The sequence below is a fragment of the Parasteatoda tepidariorum genome, chromosome 3, assembly GCF_982258835.1.
Source record: "Parasteatoda tepidariorum strain Cologne lab strain chromosome 3, Ptep-v5.0, whole genome shotgun sequence".
In the NCBI taxonomy this organism is placed as follows: Eukaryota; Metazoa; Arthropoda; class Arachnida; order Araneae; family Theridiidae; genus Parasteatoda; species Parasteatoda tepidariorum.
The window spans coordinates 11,101,100-11,116,441 of record NC_141757.1 but is presented as its reverse complement, the minus strand read 5'-3'; the positions used below and the strand labels follow the sequence as shown (position 1 = coordinate 11,116,441).

The following is a 15,342-nucleotide window of genomic DNA, read 5'->3' as shown; positions in this document are numbered from 1 at the left end:
GAGGGCCTACATGCTAATATTGAAAAATTACTTAAAAACATTGATTTTATCTACCAAATTGAAGAAGGAAAAAAAAAAGAATATTTGTTTTAATTGTAAAAAAGGCAAAAAAGAAACTAAACTTTTTTTTAAATTCATTACAATCTGACTTTTTAAAAAAAAAGAATATGAACATACCATCTAATATCATGTAGATAAAAAACAATGGCCATTCACATTCAATGTTTTCAAACTCCTAAAAGTAAAATAGATGATGTATATATATGACGAAATACTTGATCAATGTATAATGTAGATGGAAAAAAGCTGTATACCTTGGTCTCTCCTTGCTCGTATACTCTGCGTGTGGTGTCTTCGACCGCCGTGCCATATCCGTCCCTGAGAAATCTCTTGAAACCGTAGGTTCCCTGCAGTTTCCTCACAATTTTCTCTTTTGTTCTGTTGTAGAGAAGTTCATCATGTGTGGCAAAACAAGGAAAACTGATCGTGGGAAGTAATGAAGAGTCTGTATTCTGAAAAATACAATGATTATCAATATTGAACACACACAAAAAAAAACTCTTAAAATATAGAAAAAGTTCTGCTACTAAGACAATTCGTAATAGAAGATGAAATTTTTATCACAGTGCCGATCAGCATTAAAATCACAGAACAGCATTGTTTCTAAAGATTATTTAACAAAAAAAAAAAAGCTATTTATGTTCACAAATAGATTTCAATAGAATTGCAGGAAAGGGGGAGGGTTAGTTACCTCAACATAATCAAACAGTAGCACATGCAGGATTCCTACAGAGATTAGAAGAAGTCCAAGGAGTATCCAAGGAGTCCAAAATTTTAAGGACTTATCAAAAATTAAAAAACTTTGTGCAAAAGATAACTAGACAGTTTTTTTTTTAAAATTAAAAAGCAGTTATTATAAGGAACTCGCAAAAATGTATAGTTTGCATGTTTTTTTCTAGCCCTTTTGAAATAAATTTTGACTTTGTGAAACTTCATCAAGAAAAAGTTATCACTTTTACACATAAATACATTTTCTAGTTTCAAATATTTTAATAAATCTTGTTAAAGTACAGATGTTAAAGATTAACATAAAAACCTACCAATCTTATCCTCTTAAATTTGAATACATAAGAAAATCTAAAGCATTTTATACAACAACAAAAAAATATATCACAGTAAATTATTAATTAAGTTTGCTTGTAACATGTAAAATTAAAATTATTTGCTGTTATTTTTTTCTTCTGACTCTTGCAATTCAATTTTTTTTCTTTTAAAGTTTTTCTTAAACTATTAGATTTTGACAGCTAAGTCATATGATTTAGTTTCCCTGTTTGGACAGCAAATTCATCAGATAACTTTGTGAGTTCATCTGTGCAACACAATAATCTAAGGAGCTTCTAAAGACTAATTTAGAAATCTAAGTAGTTCCAAGTACTCCTTGGAGACCTTTTTATTTTCAAGGAGTATAAGGAGTCTGTATTCTCCCTGCACATGAATTTAAAAGAATAATTTCAACATTTGAAAAAGTAAAAATGGTTGTTAGGCAATCATGAGGATTGGAAGAGTGATGTTGAACAGGGTCTTTAAAAAATTAAACAAAATAATTAGGATAATGAGGCTAAAAAAAATTTTTTTTTTAGCAATTCTGTCTTAAAATTCCAAACCAAATGAATTAAGTTTCTGTAGAGTTAAGTTATATTCTTATAAATTCTTCAGAGCCAGAAAGAATTATTATATGATTAACAAAACAGCCAAAAACATTAAAGGAAAAAATTCGACTTTTCAGACGGATATTAGCGAATTTCAGTGAATTTTATAACCAATGGAATAAATATAATATAATAACAATAAATGTGAATGTTCATATTTTAAATATTGCTGACCTTTATACATAAAATATATTACTAAACACTTATATTAAAGTTGAAAATAAACATTATTACAGGTATCGCAAATACATTCATTTCGATCATTTTAATTTAAATTTTCTGGCATTTGCCAGATTTTCAAAATTAACTAAATTTTCCCTGTTCTAGATCACCCAGACTAATTACTTAACAGCTGTTTCATGCATAAAGAATTGGAAACTAAATCTGCAGAACCAAATCTGCATTACCATAATAAAAAAATTAGGATTATCTAAATCAAATAAAGACCAAGCATACCAACACTTATATACCTATTTCTACCATAGGCGGTCAAATGAGCGGACTTTATGTTTCTTGTTTGAATGTATGAAGTATCGATGTTAGGAAGGAAATAAACTAAAAAAACTTTATCATAATTAAATAAAATTGTAATTTTTATGTATTACAAACACAAAGAATAAGAAGTTTTAATTCATTGCTCAACACATTTTTTACATATACAGGGTGCTTCCAGTGTACATTTTCTGCAAACATATTTCTTCTAATTATTATTATTTCTATAATTCTCATAATTATAAGAATATATAATTCTTATAACTAATATTATTTCTTCTAAGAACTTGTGCTCTCTTGATTGTTTCGACATTTTTCTGGGTAAAAACTAACAGTTAGTTAGAAATGTAGTAAAGCTATCAAAATAAAATATAAGCTACTTACCAAAGCATTTGATTTTTGTCGCTTTTCCTGACACAAAAATGCCAATCTAAAATTTTGGGTACTTTCTTGAAATTTAAATTCGCAGTTATTCTGATTGAACTAACTACGCAACGGTCTTTGCAGAAATGTGCAACTAATCTAATGCAACAAATTGAACACGCACTACATCGTCATTTCTGATCCAATAACCTTATAAAGCAATAAATTGTTCTCCCGGTGAAATGACCGGTTGTGGTAGAAATAGTTATACGACAAGTATTATTCGAAACAAACAAGATACAAAATAATAATAATAGAATATTAACTGTATGTAATAAGTTAGAAAAAGTCATGAAGTCAAATGTGCAAAAACAATAAGATGAAAAGTGCATTTTTGATACAAAAGTTCTTAAAGGTCATTTGACCGGTTATGGTATGCTTAGTGTAAATGTTACAATTTTTTTAAGGACCATGATGGATTTGAAAAATATAAACCTTAGAACTAGATTCTCGAGGCAAAAGTGTTTCAAAAATGCTTCGATTTCGACTATGAGCGTCAATATCAACATAAACAACAGACCAAGAGGCTCCTTTATCACCAAATAGATTACAGCCATTTATAGCCTCCAGTGCAGACTTTGCCATTCCAATGGAACTGTAGAAAAAAAATGCATAATAAATATAAAATCTGCAATAAAAATACACAAACATAAAATTTTATCTATGTGTATGCCTGCAACATTAGAAAAATAAAATAACGAATATTTTACAAGCGACATATTTTAGGCTACAAGTAAAGTTTTGATACATCATGCATAATCACATAAGTCAAAAAGAGAAATTAAAAATTGGAATATAAGCACTCACATTTAGCAAAAAATATGCATATAAATCTTAATCTGAAGAAGATTTTTCAAACCATTATACATAATTACTTAAATTATTTCATAACTGTTGTTAAACAGCAGACCCAATTTTGGGTTTGCAGCTACTCTGAATAGAAATTTGAGAATATACGGGTAAACAGGAGATAGTCGTAAAAGACATGGAAGTTATTAATAAATACATAAAAATTGTGGCCCATAAGTAAAACAGTCAACAACAACAAAAAAAAATGAATTTATGTCAATTATAAACCTGCTGTATAATCCTAGATTAAAAAATTCACAGCTTACCTGGCATGTATTTCAGGAGTGTTATCATTGTATTTACTGCCTCTCTCCCACATGCCAAAATCTGGAGTTCGATATGCTCTCTCAACGTAGTACACAAGATTCTGGACAAAATTAACCTCATCCATTGTATAAATGATCTGAAAATTTCAAGATTTCTCTCATTAAATTTAAAAACATGTAAACAAAATATCGCCTTTTCCACACCACCACAAGAATACACATCAATATCTAGAAAAGTTAAATATGTAAGTGAGATTTATAATATAAATTTTTAATACAACTCATTATACAGAGAAAGAAATTAAAACAAAATTACCTGGAGGCCAGACATGATCATTTGCACAAGAAATAACAAATATAAAGACACAACATCAAGCTGTAAAAAAAGGTAAATAATAAAATTGTTGGATATTTCTAGAAAATGTATTATTACATTGAACTTTCTATTCTATATACAGGGGTCTGTCCAGAGCAAATTTACTATCGTTTAAAGGTACCTTCACAAATTCAACATTAGAAAAAACGGTAGTTTCACAAAATACTTTTAAAAAAGCAAGTTCTAAGATTTTCCGCCTTTTAAAATTTTGTTTTCGTATCCTCGTAAAAAACTATAAATCCCAGAATTTTTTAAAAATGAAATGAGGTTCTCTCTCTATAAACTATACAGGAAGTCAAAATTGAAACATCATTCTAAACATTCAAGCATTATTTTTAATATTATTATAAATTTAATCTAACAGGCCTTTATTTTTCATGAAAAAATGTTTTTCCTATGAAATTTTTTTCTGTATGACCTAGTTGAAAATTTTCTCATAAAAAAAAATAACATTTAGTTCTAGTACTGTTATATGCAGTAAGTTGAAATTTAACTATGGACAATGGATTTTTAAACTCGGATACAATTTTAAGCTCAAAATTTAACAACAGCAAAATCATTTTTTAATATATGGGGGAAAATATATAGAAATTTACCAGTCATAAATGTAGTGATTATTTGTAGTGACGATTTTTGGAAATAATTTCTTATTTTAACATATTTTGGTGTTGATTTTTTAATGCAACTTTTAATTTTCACAAACTATGTCTAAATTTTCACAAAATAGGTACCTCTAAAAAAAACCTACACACACCCCTGATATAATTTTTAAGCTTCTACTCAATAAAATACCTGCAAATGACCATATTCTTCATCATTTTCTAAAGGTTGTCCAGTTTCTAAATGAAATTTACTATGAAGGGCATGTTCTGGGCATTGGTTTGTTTTGTATTTTTCCAACTAAAATAAATAAATAAACAAAATTAAATTGTTGATTTTAATTTTAAAAAAACAACTCAGGTTTAAATTTAATTGAGAACTAATCTATCAGCAAAGCTGCCAACACAGATAGGGAAAAATCTAGTAGATTTTACAAAATAATATAAATTTCATAATTGTTGCATAATAAAATAAATATTTTAAACAAAGGGAATTTTAGAGATTTTTATAGTCATCAAAATAGAAAAACTTCAATATTTTCCAGTTAAGATTGAGATTAAACATACTCGAAATGTAATGTTTTTTTTTTTTATGTCTCTCTAAAATTTAAGTGTAAAAGATTTTTTTAATTTATTTAAAAAGAAAATTCTGAATAAACTGAACATTTTAGAAAAAAAAAAGTTATGACCTGATCTGATTTGTAAAAATGAGGTTTGCTTCATTAAAGTATTGGTAATACTTATTTAAATATTCAAGCAAGTAATAATCTGTACAAAAATACTATTTCAATCAGGATTTTTTTTTTACAGAAAACTTACTAAATTTTAGGGAATTTTCTAAAATGTACAAAAACCAGGAGAATTTTAATTAAACCAGTAGATCAGGAGAAACTGGCAAAATCCAGTAGGGTTGGCAGCTATGTATCAGTATTGGGGCAGGTGTGAATAATTTTCTTTTATTTTTCAAAAAATAAAAGAAAATTATTCACTTCTTTAATTTCTTACAAAATAAAAATATGTTTATAGGTTAAAATTGTGTTTATTTTGTAACTTCCTGAAAGGTTTTAATAAAATACATCATTACTTAAGGGTATTTTTAAAAAATAACATCAATTAGTCTTGTGTGTTACCTTGAAGGAGTGTATGTGAACATGCCTAAACGTATGAGCAAGATTCAAGAAACAAAACCATCATGATATAGAAAAGAAAAAATCTTTAAATTATCTTTAAAGATAATTTAATATACGTGGGGAAAATCGTTTTTATTCTCATAATTAAGTAATTAAAGATCCTTATACATAATACAAAAAAAAAAAATTCTTGTTATTTGACACAACTGTAAAATGCATTAATTAAATGTAGTTAACTTAATCTAGTAAGTTAATTTGTGAAAAGCTTAATAAATGCAGTGAAAAATCTGAATTTTTGAAGGAACTTATAAAAAGAAAACAATATTTGATTACAAAAATTTGTTTCTTTAATAAAAAAAAAAAATTGACTTGAATGCATTAAAAATGATTGAAATATTTATGATTGGAATTTCACAGTGGAAAAAAATATTAATACCTAAAATTTTAGTTCAAAATATTGTGGAATGACTCAATCACATGATAGTATTCAGTGATTAAGAAAATGCTAAGCTGAAAGATTTAAAAATTGTTCATAAAAATAATAAAATAATAATATAACTAAGGGAAATTGAAAAAAATAAAAGAGTAAAAATACTCTAGATGATTATTGTATTAATTTTATAAGCATATTATCCACAGCATACTATCTACGTTTTAATAAAAATTGTCAATGCATGAATTTAACTTTTTTTTATTTTTAATTGCGTGATAGGAAACTCAATGTGTGATTTTTAAATTGTGTGAATATGATCACAAAGTGTAATTTTAAAATGCAATATGAATGTTATTTTGAATTGCCTTTACATAGTTAAGAAAAAGGGTAATTAATGAATTTCTTTTCTTGGAAAAAATCTTTTTTATAAAATTGAATAAAAAAAAATGGAAAACTCCTTCCTATGAATGAAACATATTTCTTATGAATAATAGTCATTAAATATAGTTTCTCAAACATAAAAATTATTTCTTATGAATAATAGTCATTAAATATAGTTTCTCAAACATAAAAATTTTACCAATTAATTTAAAGAATTATACTTTTTCCTCTGCCTGCCTCATCCAACAGAACAAAATTCCTCTCATGCACTTAACAGTACTTTGTCCAAGCTCATAAGCTTTTCCACGATCATCATCAATTCTTCTACAAATAATAAAAAGTAATCAGCTTAAAAAAAGTATATACAGGTTTTTTTGCATCACAGAAAAAAAATGGGTGAGAATTTCTCACTCTTTCTCAAAAACAGGGTGAGATTTCAAAAAGTTAAGTGAGATTTCTAAAAATATAGATGTAGAACATTTTCCATATGATGTGCAGCAATATTTTTGCTGCACATCATATGGAAAATGTTCTACATCTACCTTTTCATCAGCAATTCTCATTAGGTTGCTCAAATGCGTATTTGTTTCGTTTTGATCGTTTCTACCCACATTTGTTTCATTTTCATGTGTCCGTTTCGGAGTAGAAGATATTGTCTTTACAAGTTATTTGTCCATCTTACATTATTGCTCAAAAAATTTGAACGTCTTACATGAAGAAACCTTACCTACGGTAAACACGTGGTTGCAGAGAAATGCGCTCTGAACAGGTTCCGTGGTTCGGAGAGATGGTGTTCTGTTGTTCTTAAAGGTTCTGAACAAAACTGATAAATAGGGAAGCTAGATAATGGGGCAGATATTGAAAATAATGAAAGATCCAGGAAGAAAAGCGAAAAGAATTTTATTCTAAATGGCGCAATGACAATTTTTTTTTCAAAATGCGAGAAATTCGCAAATTTCTCATAGTAATCATTTTTTAATACGAGAAAAGAAAAAAAATATGCGAGATTCTCGGGCTGTAGTGAAAACACTGATACAGGGTATCCGCTGCATTTTAGATTTAACAATCCATGACTAATTCCAAGAATTTTTCATGGCTAAACAAAGTTACGATTTTCTTCGACAAAAACACAACAATAAATTTAAAGAAGCATTATAATAACATTAATTGAAATGATAAGTATAACCAAAACTGTTATACTCTGAACAGGGTTCCCACTCAATTTCAGAAAAAAAATTCCCGGACTTTTCCAGGCATACCAGGTAAATTTCAATGAAAATCGAGACCATATTTCATCAAACTTTGATTTTTTTCTTTGTAATGTGAAATGTAATTTACTGAAGAAGGGAACATTACAACAAATAATTGTAATAGATGTTAGAATTATTGACCTTGAATCTAAATAACTGATTACTGTTACTGACAACTTTAAGACTGTTTATTTTCCAGATATGATAAAGGAATTTTCCAGGTTTTTGGTAAAATAATCGCAACTTTCCCTGACTATTCCCTGCTTTTTGGAGTTAAAATAAAATTCTCTGACAATTCCAGGTTTTCCCTGACCCATGGGAACCCAGCCTGCATCTTTATATTTATAGATTTTAAATTCAAAAAACAAGGTAAAGAAAGAGTTGGAGCAATAAAATAGCTGAAAAAAATACAAAAGCATACTTTTCTTGTTCATGGGAAAGGAAAGAAATATTCCTGATTTTTCTGTTCTTATTTCGGAATTTAAAAAAATTAGCCTTGCTTCAGCTGGAAATTTTAAATTGATATAATGAAAAAATAAAAAAATTCTGAAATCAGAGAAGTTTAAACTATACACTCTAGAAATGATTTTTTTCTTTAATTTTTTGAAAGAGCACCATAATTTTTAAAGAACATGCTATAAACATTTTATATTATAATAAAATATGATCGTGAGTGGGGATTTTGTTACAAATTCAGATATTCGGAGCACCATTAAATTAGGGGCGTGGCAAATTCCATTTTAAAAATTAAATTTCTCGGCGACATAAATCCATGACTTTTTTCTTCAAAAAATGCATAATGGGTAACCATAAAAGAAATCTGCATGGAAAGCATGAATAGAGCAAAACATTATCCAGTGTTACACTATCGTGCTATATACATTTTCAATTAAAAAAAGCTAAATTTATGTATAAGTTTAATTACTACTGAGTTTAATTGCTACTGATAAAATCTCTCAATTTTGTCTGAGTTTTTCATTTGAAATGCAAACCCAAAGGAAATTGGGATTTTACTGCTTTTTCTAAACATTAAATGGCTTCGAAAATCAATTCAAGGTCATTTCCCCCATAAAATGCGTTAAAAAGTTTGAAATATTTTGGAAAATAGGGAAAGTGGGTTTCAAAGAACAGTTTGTTAAATAGAAAATTCACTTCAATATTTGGAAGTTATTTTCTGAAGAAATTTCCAAAATGTTCTTGGTTCCTCGAAAAAAATAGCAAAATAGAGAAATTCGCAGAATGGATGTTCATTAAATAGAAGTCCGACTGTATTTTTATATAAATTAAAAATATGTTTATCAAAAATGAGGTTGAAAAGTAAGTTTACTTGTAAGCTTGATATAAACTCCAAATTGCAACTGCACAGTAAATACTGTCTCGAACTGCAGCAACTTCGGTTTCGCTGCTCATTTGAGGAAATAACCCTGATGTGCAACTCTGGTATCTGAGCAACTGACGTTTAACTACAAAACATCATTTAATACATTTATATTACAGAAAAACATTCAAGGCAAAAATACATACATAGCCCCTGCGGCAGACTCTAGCACTAATATCTTTTTCTAAGATACTTTTAATAATATATACATCTTACTAATTAAGAATAACAGAAACGCTGTTTAAAAAAAAAAATATTCTATATAATTTTTCTTTTTATTGAACATATAATAATATTTTATTCTAATATTATGGGTGATATTCTCACATTTTATGGGGGTGAAAATGTACTTACTATTTCATTCCTCGAATTTTATAAATAATCATCATAATAAAAAGAAAATAAATAAAAATCATGAAATTCGCAGCAGTAATTGCCGAAAAAAAAGATCGAAATCATGCGAATCAGAATCCTAAAAAAGGGTTTCTCAAAAACGTGTTTTATTTAGAGATTAAGTTGTTGTAATAAATAATATCGTATAAAAAATATCGGATTTAAAAATTATGGAGAAATCAATAGCAATAACTGCCAAAAACCTGACAGAACCATTGCCTTTAAAAAGAAAACACCCAAATGCACGATTTGAATTTTCCATTGTTTTAAATATATTGATATATTTAAAACCTAAGTGAAAATAAATATCAATAACTGCTGAAAATACAATCGAAACGCTACGTCGATTTACGATATTATTGCCGTAAATCGAAACCGTCAAAAATCCATTAATTAAACGCATGATTCAAATTTTAGGTGTAAATTTCTGCATAAAAGAAATCTAAAAAGTTTTCTCTTTTCACAGGAGAAATCTTTCTGCAGGCACTTTGTAACGTTCTGCAACAATGTCACTCCGATTCTGCCACGGGGTACATAGCCATAGAATAAAATATTTTGAATATTATAGGATATTAAAAGTGAAAGGTAGATAAAACCTTGTCCATAGTATGCATCAAGTTGTTTGACAGTATCAGCGTAATTTGCAATTTTCACTTGTTCCACATCAATTTCAGAAAGGCTTGCCAATCGACTTCTGTACTGAATGATAGCAGGGTTGTGGTTACCTGGCTTGTACACCCGATTTGGCCCTTCCAACAAACTCTAAAAACACCAAAGTATATATTCTATGAAGCATTTAATAGTAAAATATGCTAATATTATAGAAATTAAACAAGACACACACACACACAAAAAAAAATAACTATTTAAGAAAAAGGTATTTTGTTATAATTAGGTAACTTTTGGTTATTGCTAAAAGTGACTTATTACTAATAAGAGGAAACTGAAAAACTAGTTGTAATGGTTAAGCTTTACAAAAAAAAAAAAAAAAAAGCTTTAAAGTAAGGGTGCACAACCTGCGGCCCATTGACTGTTACTGTAGGGCCCGTTAGGAGCTTCTAAACGAAATAAAGTTTATTTTAATTTGGGTTTTGTTTAAATATTTTAAATTTTCTATAATTAAAATATTTAATTCAAATTTATATCACTCTGTAAAATGCATACATCTTTTGTACTTTCAGTCAGTAAACATCTTTTTGGTTAGAGTTTATATTCCCCCCAATATGTATATATATCAGGGGTCTATCTAGTTCCTTCTGAGAGGTACCTGTTTCGTGAAAATTTAGACATAATTTGCGAAAATTAAAAATTATATTAAAAAATCAACACAAAATTATGGTAAAAATATGGATTTATCGTTTCTTACGGGATAAAAAAATATATTAAAAAATATATATTAAAAAAATATATATGGATAAAAAAATAAAATTTTAAGATGAAGTATTTTGCGGAGCTACCGTTTTTCCTAAAGTTACCGCTAAATGGTAGTAAATTTGGCCTGGACAGACACTTGTATGCATATATATATATATATATATATATATATATATATATATATGATAAATTAATTATCGTGAAAAATGGAAAAAAGTTTTTTTTTTAAAAAAGTATCAGTTTTTTTAGTTTTAAATAAATTCAAATAATTCAAAGTATTTAATTTTCTGCAAATATGTATTAAGTTTACTGATAAAAATACTTAGTGCTTAGAACAATAATATTCATATAAAGATTATTATATATGCAGCTAACATGACTAAATATGCAGGCGACTCTTCATTAATCTACTTGTCATGCAAGTGGCCCTTCGTTAAAAAAGTTTCGGCACCCCTACTTTAAAGCAAAGCTTAAATTCCAACTAAAAAGTTTAAGAGCATCTTAGTGCCAAACATGCAAAATAGTTATACATTTTACAGTTCAGGTATAATCTGTGCTTTAAATATTTCTGCTTTACATACTTTCAACATTATTAATATCTAACATGGAAAACTTCATTAATAAAAGAACAGGAACTGAGCTACGGAACAAATTAGACCCTGCATCTAATTTTTTAGCAAGTAAACAAAAAGGCAATTCAAATAATATGTAAGTAAATGATAAGACAGAAGGGGTTTGTAAATTCACTTATTTTTGTAAAATTCTTTTAAATTCAATTTTTTTTAACCCCTTGACGGCAACTACAATTGCCAAAGCACCTAATTAATTTTAAAAGGGAAAGTTAAAAAAAAAAAAAAAAACATGTAGAAAGTTTGCCTGAAGTTCGCTACAAGTTATACCCTTCCAGTTGGTCTCTTTCTGTTACATATATTTTTTTAAGTTTCTCGCTGGCTGCCCAGAAGATGTCAAAATTTTGTGATTATTCCGCCACAAATCCGGATATGGAAATCTCCCCACAAGTCAAAGATTTGAAAATGAAATAAAATAAAAGCAAAATATTTCAGAAATAAATAATTATGGATAAAAATATTATAAGAAAAAAATTATGCATAAAAACATTCAAAAATAAATAATTTTTCTGCTATTCAGAATTTCAATATTTCATAACTTATGAGATTAAAAATTTTTTTTGCAACTGTATACTCAAAATTTCGATGTTTATTAAATTATGAACTTAATCAAAGATTTGGAAATGAAGTAAAATAAAAGCGAAATATTTTATATATAAATAATTAAGCATAAAAATATTATGAGAAAACAATTATGCATAAAACATTTAAAAGTAAATTATTTTTTTTGCAACGGTATATTCCAAAATTTCGATATTTCATAAATTATGAGATAAATTTATGAATTGCTTAGAAAAATTTCGTTTCTGAAGTATCAATTTTGTAAAGTGCAGCATTGGGCTCACATGCTACTAATTTAGTTTAACATTGTAAAACCCACTTTACATTTTTGACATATTTTGAATAAAATTACTCTTTTGTTTGATAAATTAACAATAATACTAAATATTTTGATGTATTTTAGTTGGTTTAAAAATATTAGTACAAAAACATAACCCAAATCTATTATTTTTTGGCACTGAACTTAGAATCAAGTAAATAAAAAAATAACTAAAAATTAGAAAGTGAATCCAAATGAAAATTATTATAGCAATTTTCATTTTAAGCTTTAAAAATTTACAGGAAATCATCATACTACACGTCTTTCAACTTTGCTTATTCGTCTTATAGTTTCCATTTAAATGCTTTTTTTCACGAACGAAAGATGTTCAATTAGAAACGTTTTTAGGACAACGAATTTCAAAAGGTGTTTAAATCTGAGATAAACTATTTACAAACAAGATAAGAGATATCAAGAATCCTCTTTTTGGACTTTCAAGGCCGTACTTATTTAAAAATTTAAATAACTTGATAAACTAGAAGATGCCACTGTTAAAATAGAAACAATAACGAAGTAAATAATTAATTTTAATATACCTCGTTCTCCTTCATCTTGGATTTAATATATTATAAAATGTCACTTTCTCCTCTTAAATTCTAGGGTCACCGCTGGAAACGGCATTTGAGTATACTATTTGTTTTGATTTTTGATCTAAAAATAGAACAAGAGCAGAGAGAAATACAGTTACAGGCAAACCGAATAGCCGTAACATAAATAAAATATTTCTTTATTTAATATTATTTATTTTTTGTAACTGTATTTTTAACAGAAGTATTAAAATTAGTACCAAATTTCTTTTCAATAATAACCAAAAAATTTAAAACTTGTTCAGATATTTTTGGTTGCTGTTGTTGTAGTTCATTTACGTCGCACTAGAGCTGCACAATGGGCTATTGGCGACGGTCTGGGAAACATCCCTGAGGATGGTCCGAAGACATGCCATCACAATTTTGATCCTCTTCAGAAGGGATGGCACCCCTGCTTCGGTAGCCCAACGACCTGCATGCGAAGTCGAGCACTTTACGGTAGAACAGTTTAACGAGGACCCATAACGCACACCCTCGGTCCCTACGCAGACTGATCCAAGTGGTCATCCACCCGCACACTGACCGTAGCCAGTCAGATATTTTTGGTGAATCACGACCGTAGCGCTCGATACCTCTTCTGTGGAAAAGATGGTTCCAAGGATTGATCCTCTTCCCTTCCCTTTTCGCTTATTTTCATGTATAGGAATTTGCTAGAATATTTTCCCTTTTCTTAATACTTTCCGCATTTAACTGCCGTATATATTTTTTAAAATTTATTCGACGAACTATGTTCAATGTAGTTTTCAGTTCCATATAGTTTCCTAACTTAAAAGTTTTTAATCTATTTGAAAATCAGGACAGAAACTAATGAACTTCCTTCTCCTAGGAAGGTACTTTATTAACTTCGCACTAGAGCTGCACAATGGGCTATTGCGACGGTCTGGGAAACATCCCTGAAGATGATCCGAAGACATGACATCGCAATTTTGATCCTCTGCAGATGGGATAGCTCCCCAGCCTTGGTAGCCCGATTACCTGCGTGTGAAGTTGAGTATTTTACGGTAGAACAGTTTAACGAGTGCCGATACCACACGCTTTCGGTCCCAGCACAGACTGATCAAAGGGAGCTAACGTACTTCCTTCTTCCATGACACGCTAATAAAAGCATGTAAAGTGCATAGGTATGCCTATAGGTAGAGAGTTCTGCTCATTTCGATAATCAAATATATATAGTTTCTTCAAGTCCAGGGTACGATCCCCGGTCATGGTCAATATTTCATATTTACATTTAATATTAATAATTTATTTTTATTTATTTTAAAATGCTGTAACGGAAATAAAAAACTCCCTTACCTAAAATTATTTTTTCTTTCCTTTTCTAAGTGCGTAATATAATAAAACAGTTAAAATGAAGAAATTGTTGTTTATATACCGCATACATAAATGACCTCGACACTCTGCTTACTATTAACCTATAGCATTCCAACTCGGTCAGGTATTAGATTATAAAGATAATATACTACCATACCAATGGAAATATTTATAGACTATGTATGGTTCACACAATGTGGCACAGTTATAAATTAGAGAGGTTCCCAATATAGTTCCATTAAAATATCTTCCACTGCGGTTAATCGGGTTCGATTCCCAGCAATGGCTGGTCGATATGAATCCGCATCCGGCCTGCACCAACCACAGTGCTGACGTGAATTGTCCTCAATGGTAGACGGTTCATGGGTAAGAGCCCCTTTGCCGTCAGGCGGACCGTCGGAGGATCTCGTGGTCTTCCTCTCCATCTAACGCAGATGCAGAAGATGCAGAAGTCCTCCACGAAGGCAAATTTCTCCCAATACTTGACCCAGGAGTTCCCTTGTCTTCCGGATTGGGTTCAAAATTACTTCAAGACTACGGAGTTGAACATTAGAAGTCGTATGCCCAAAAATTGGCTCTAGGCTGTTCAGCGATGGTTGTAATACATACTTTATGTATATATGGTCCCATATCTCCCTATAATATTCAAACTTGGTCAGATATTGCACCATACTATACTACCCAAACAAAGGAAATAATTAAAAACAATTGCCAACATTCAATACATAATTATGAATACTGAAACATCTTGATACTATGCAGAGTGTTTCGTCATCTTCGTCCCATGTATAATTTTAGCATCATATTCAAAAATGAGCTAAAAAAGTACACAAAGTCGGGGTCACAAACTATTATTTCAGAGCAGGAAAAAACTATATGGAA

At 28.9% G+C, this 15,342-nt stretch overlaps 1 protein-coding gene across 8 annotated transcripts in view; it reads right to left on the bottom strand.

Annotated features, from left to right (window-relative positions):
- The window catches only part of LOC107442476 (putative phosphorylase b kinase regulatory subunit beta), a 62,070-nt gene extending 48,820 nt beyond the window's left edge, over positions 1-13,250 (bottom strand). For 2 of the 8 annotated variants that reach the window (XM_043053836.3, XM_071183321.2), the window contains exons 1-10: positions 13,099-13,250; positions 10,276-10,441; positions 9,236-9,371; positions 6,880-6,982; positions 4,908-5,015; positions 4,056-4,115; positions 3,740-3,876; positions 3,060-3,219; positions 315-512; positions 178-235 (exon numbers count right to left, since the gene is read on the bottom strand). In XM_043053836.3, coding sequence (XP_042909770.1) covers positions 178-235; positions 315-512; positions 3,060-3,219; positions 3,740-3,876; positions 4,056-4,115; positions 4,908-5,015; positions 6,880-6,982; positions 9,236-9,371; positions 10,276-10,441; positions 13,099-13,113 — 1,141 coding nt within the window. In that variant the 5' untranslated portion in view covers positions 13,114-13,250. Of the gene's footprint in view, positions 1-177; positions 236-314; positions 513-3,059; positions 3,220-3,739; positions 3,877-4,055; positions 4,116-4,907; positions 5,016-6,857; positions 6,983-9,235; positions 9,372-10,275; positions 10,442-12,802; positions 12,965-13,098 lie in introns of those variants that run through there. The other 6 variants (XM_043053834.3, XM_043053835.3, XM_071183356.2 and 3 more) reach the window with 4 other exon arrangements.
- Between the last annotated feature and the right edge of the window lie 2,092 nt (positions 13,251-15,342).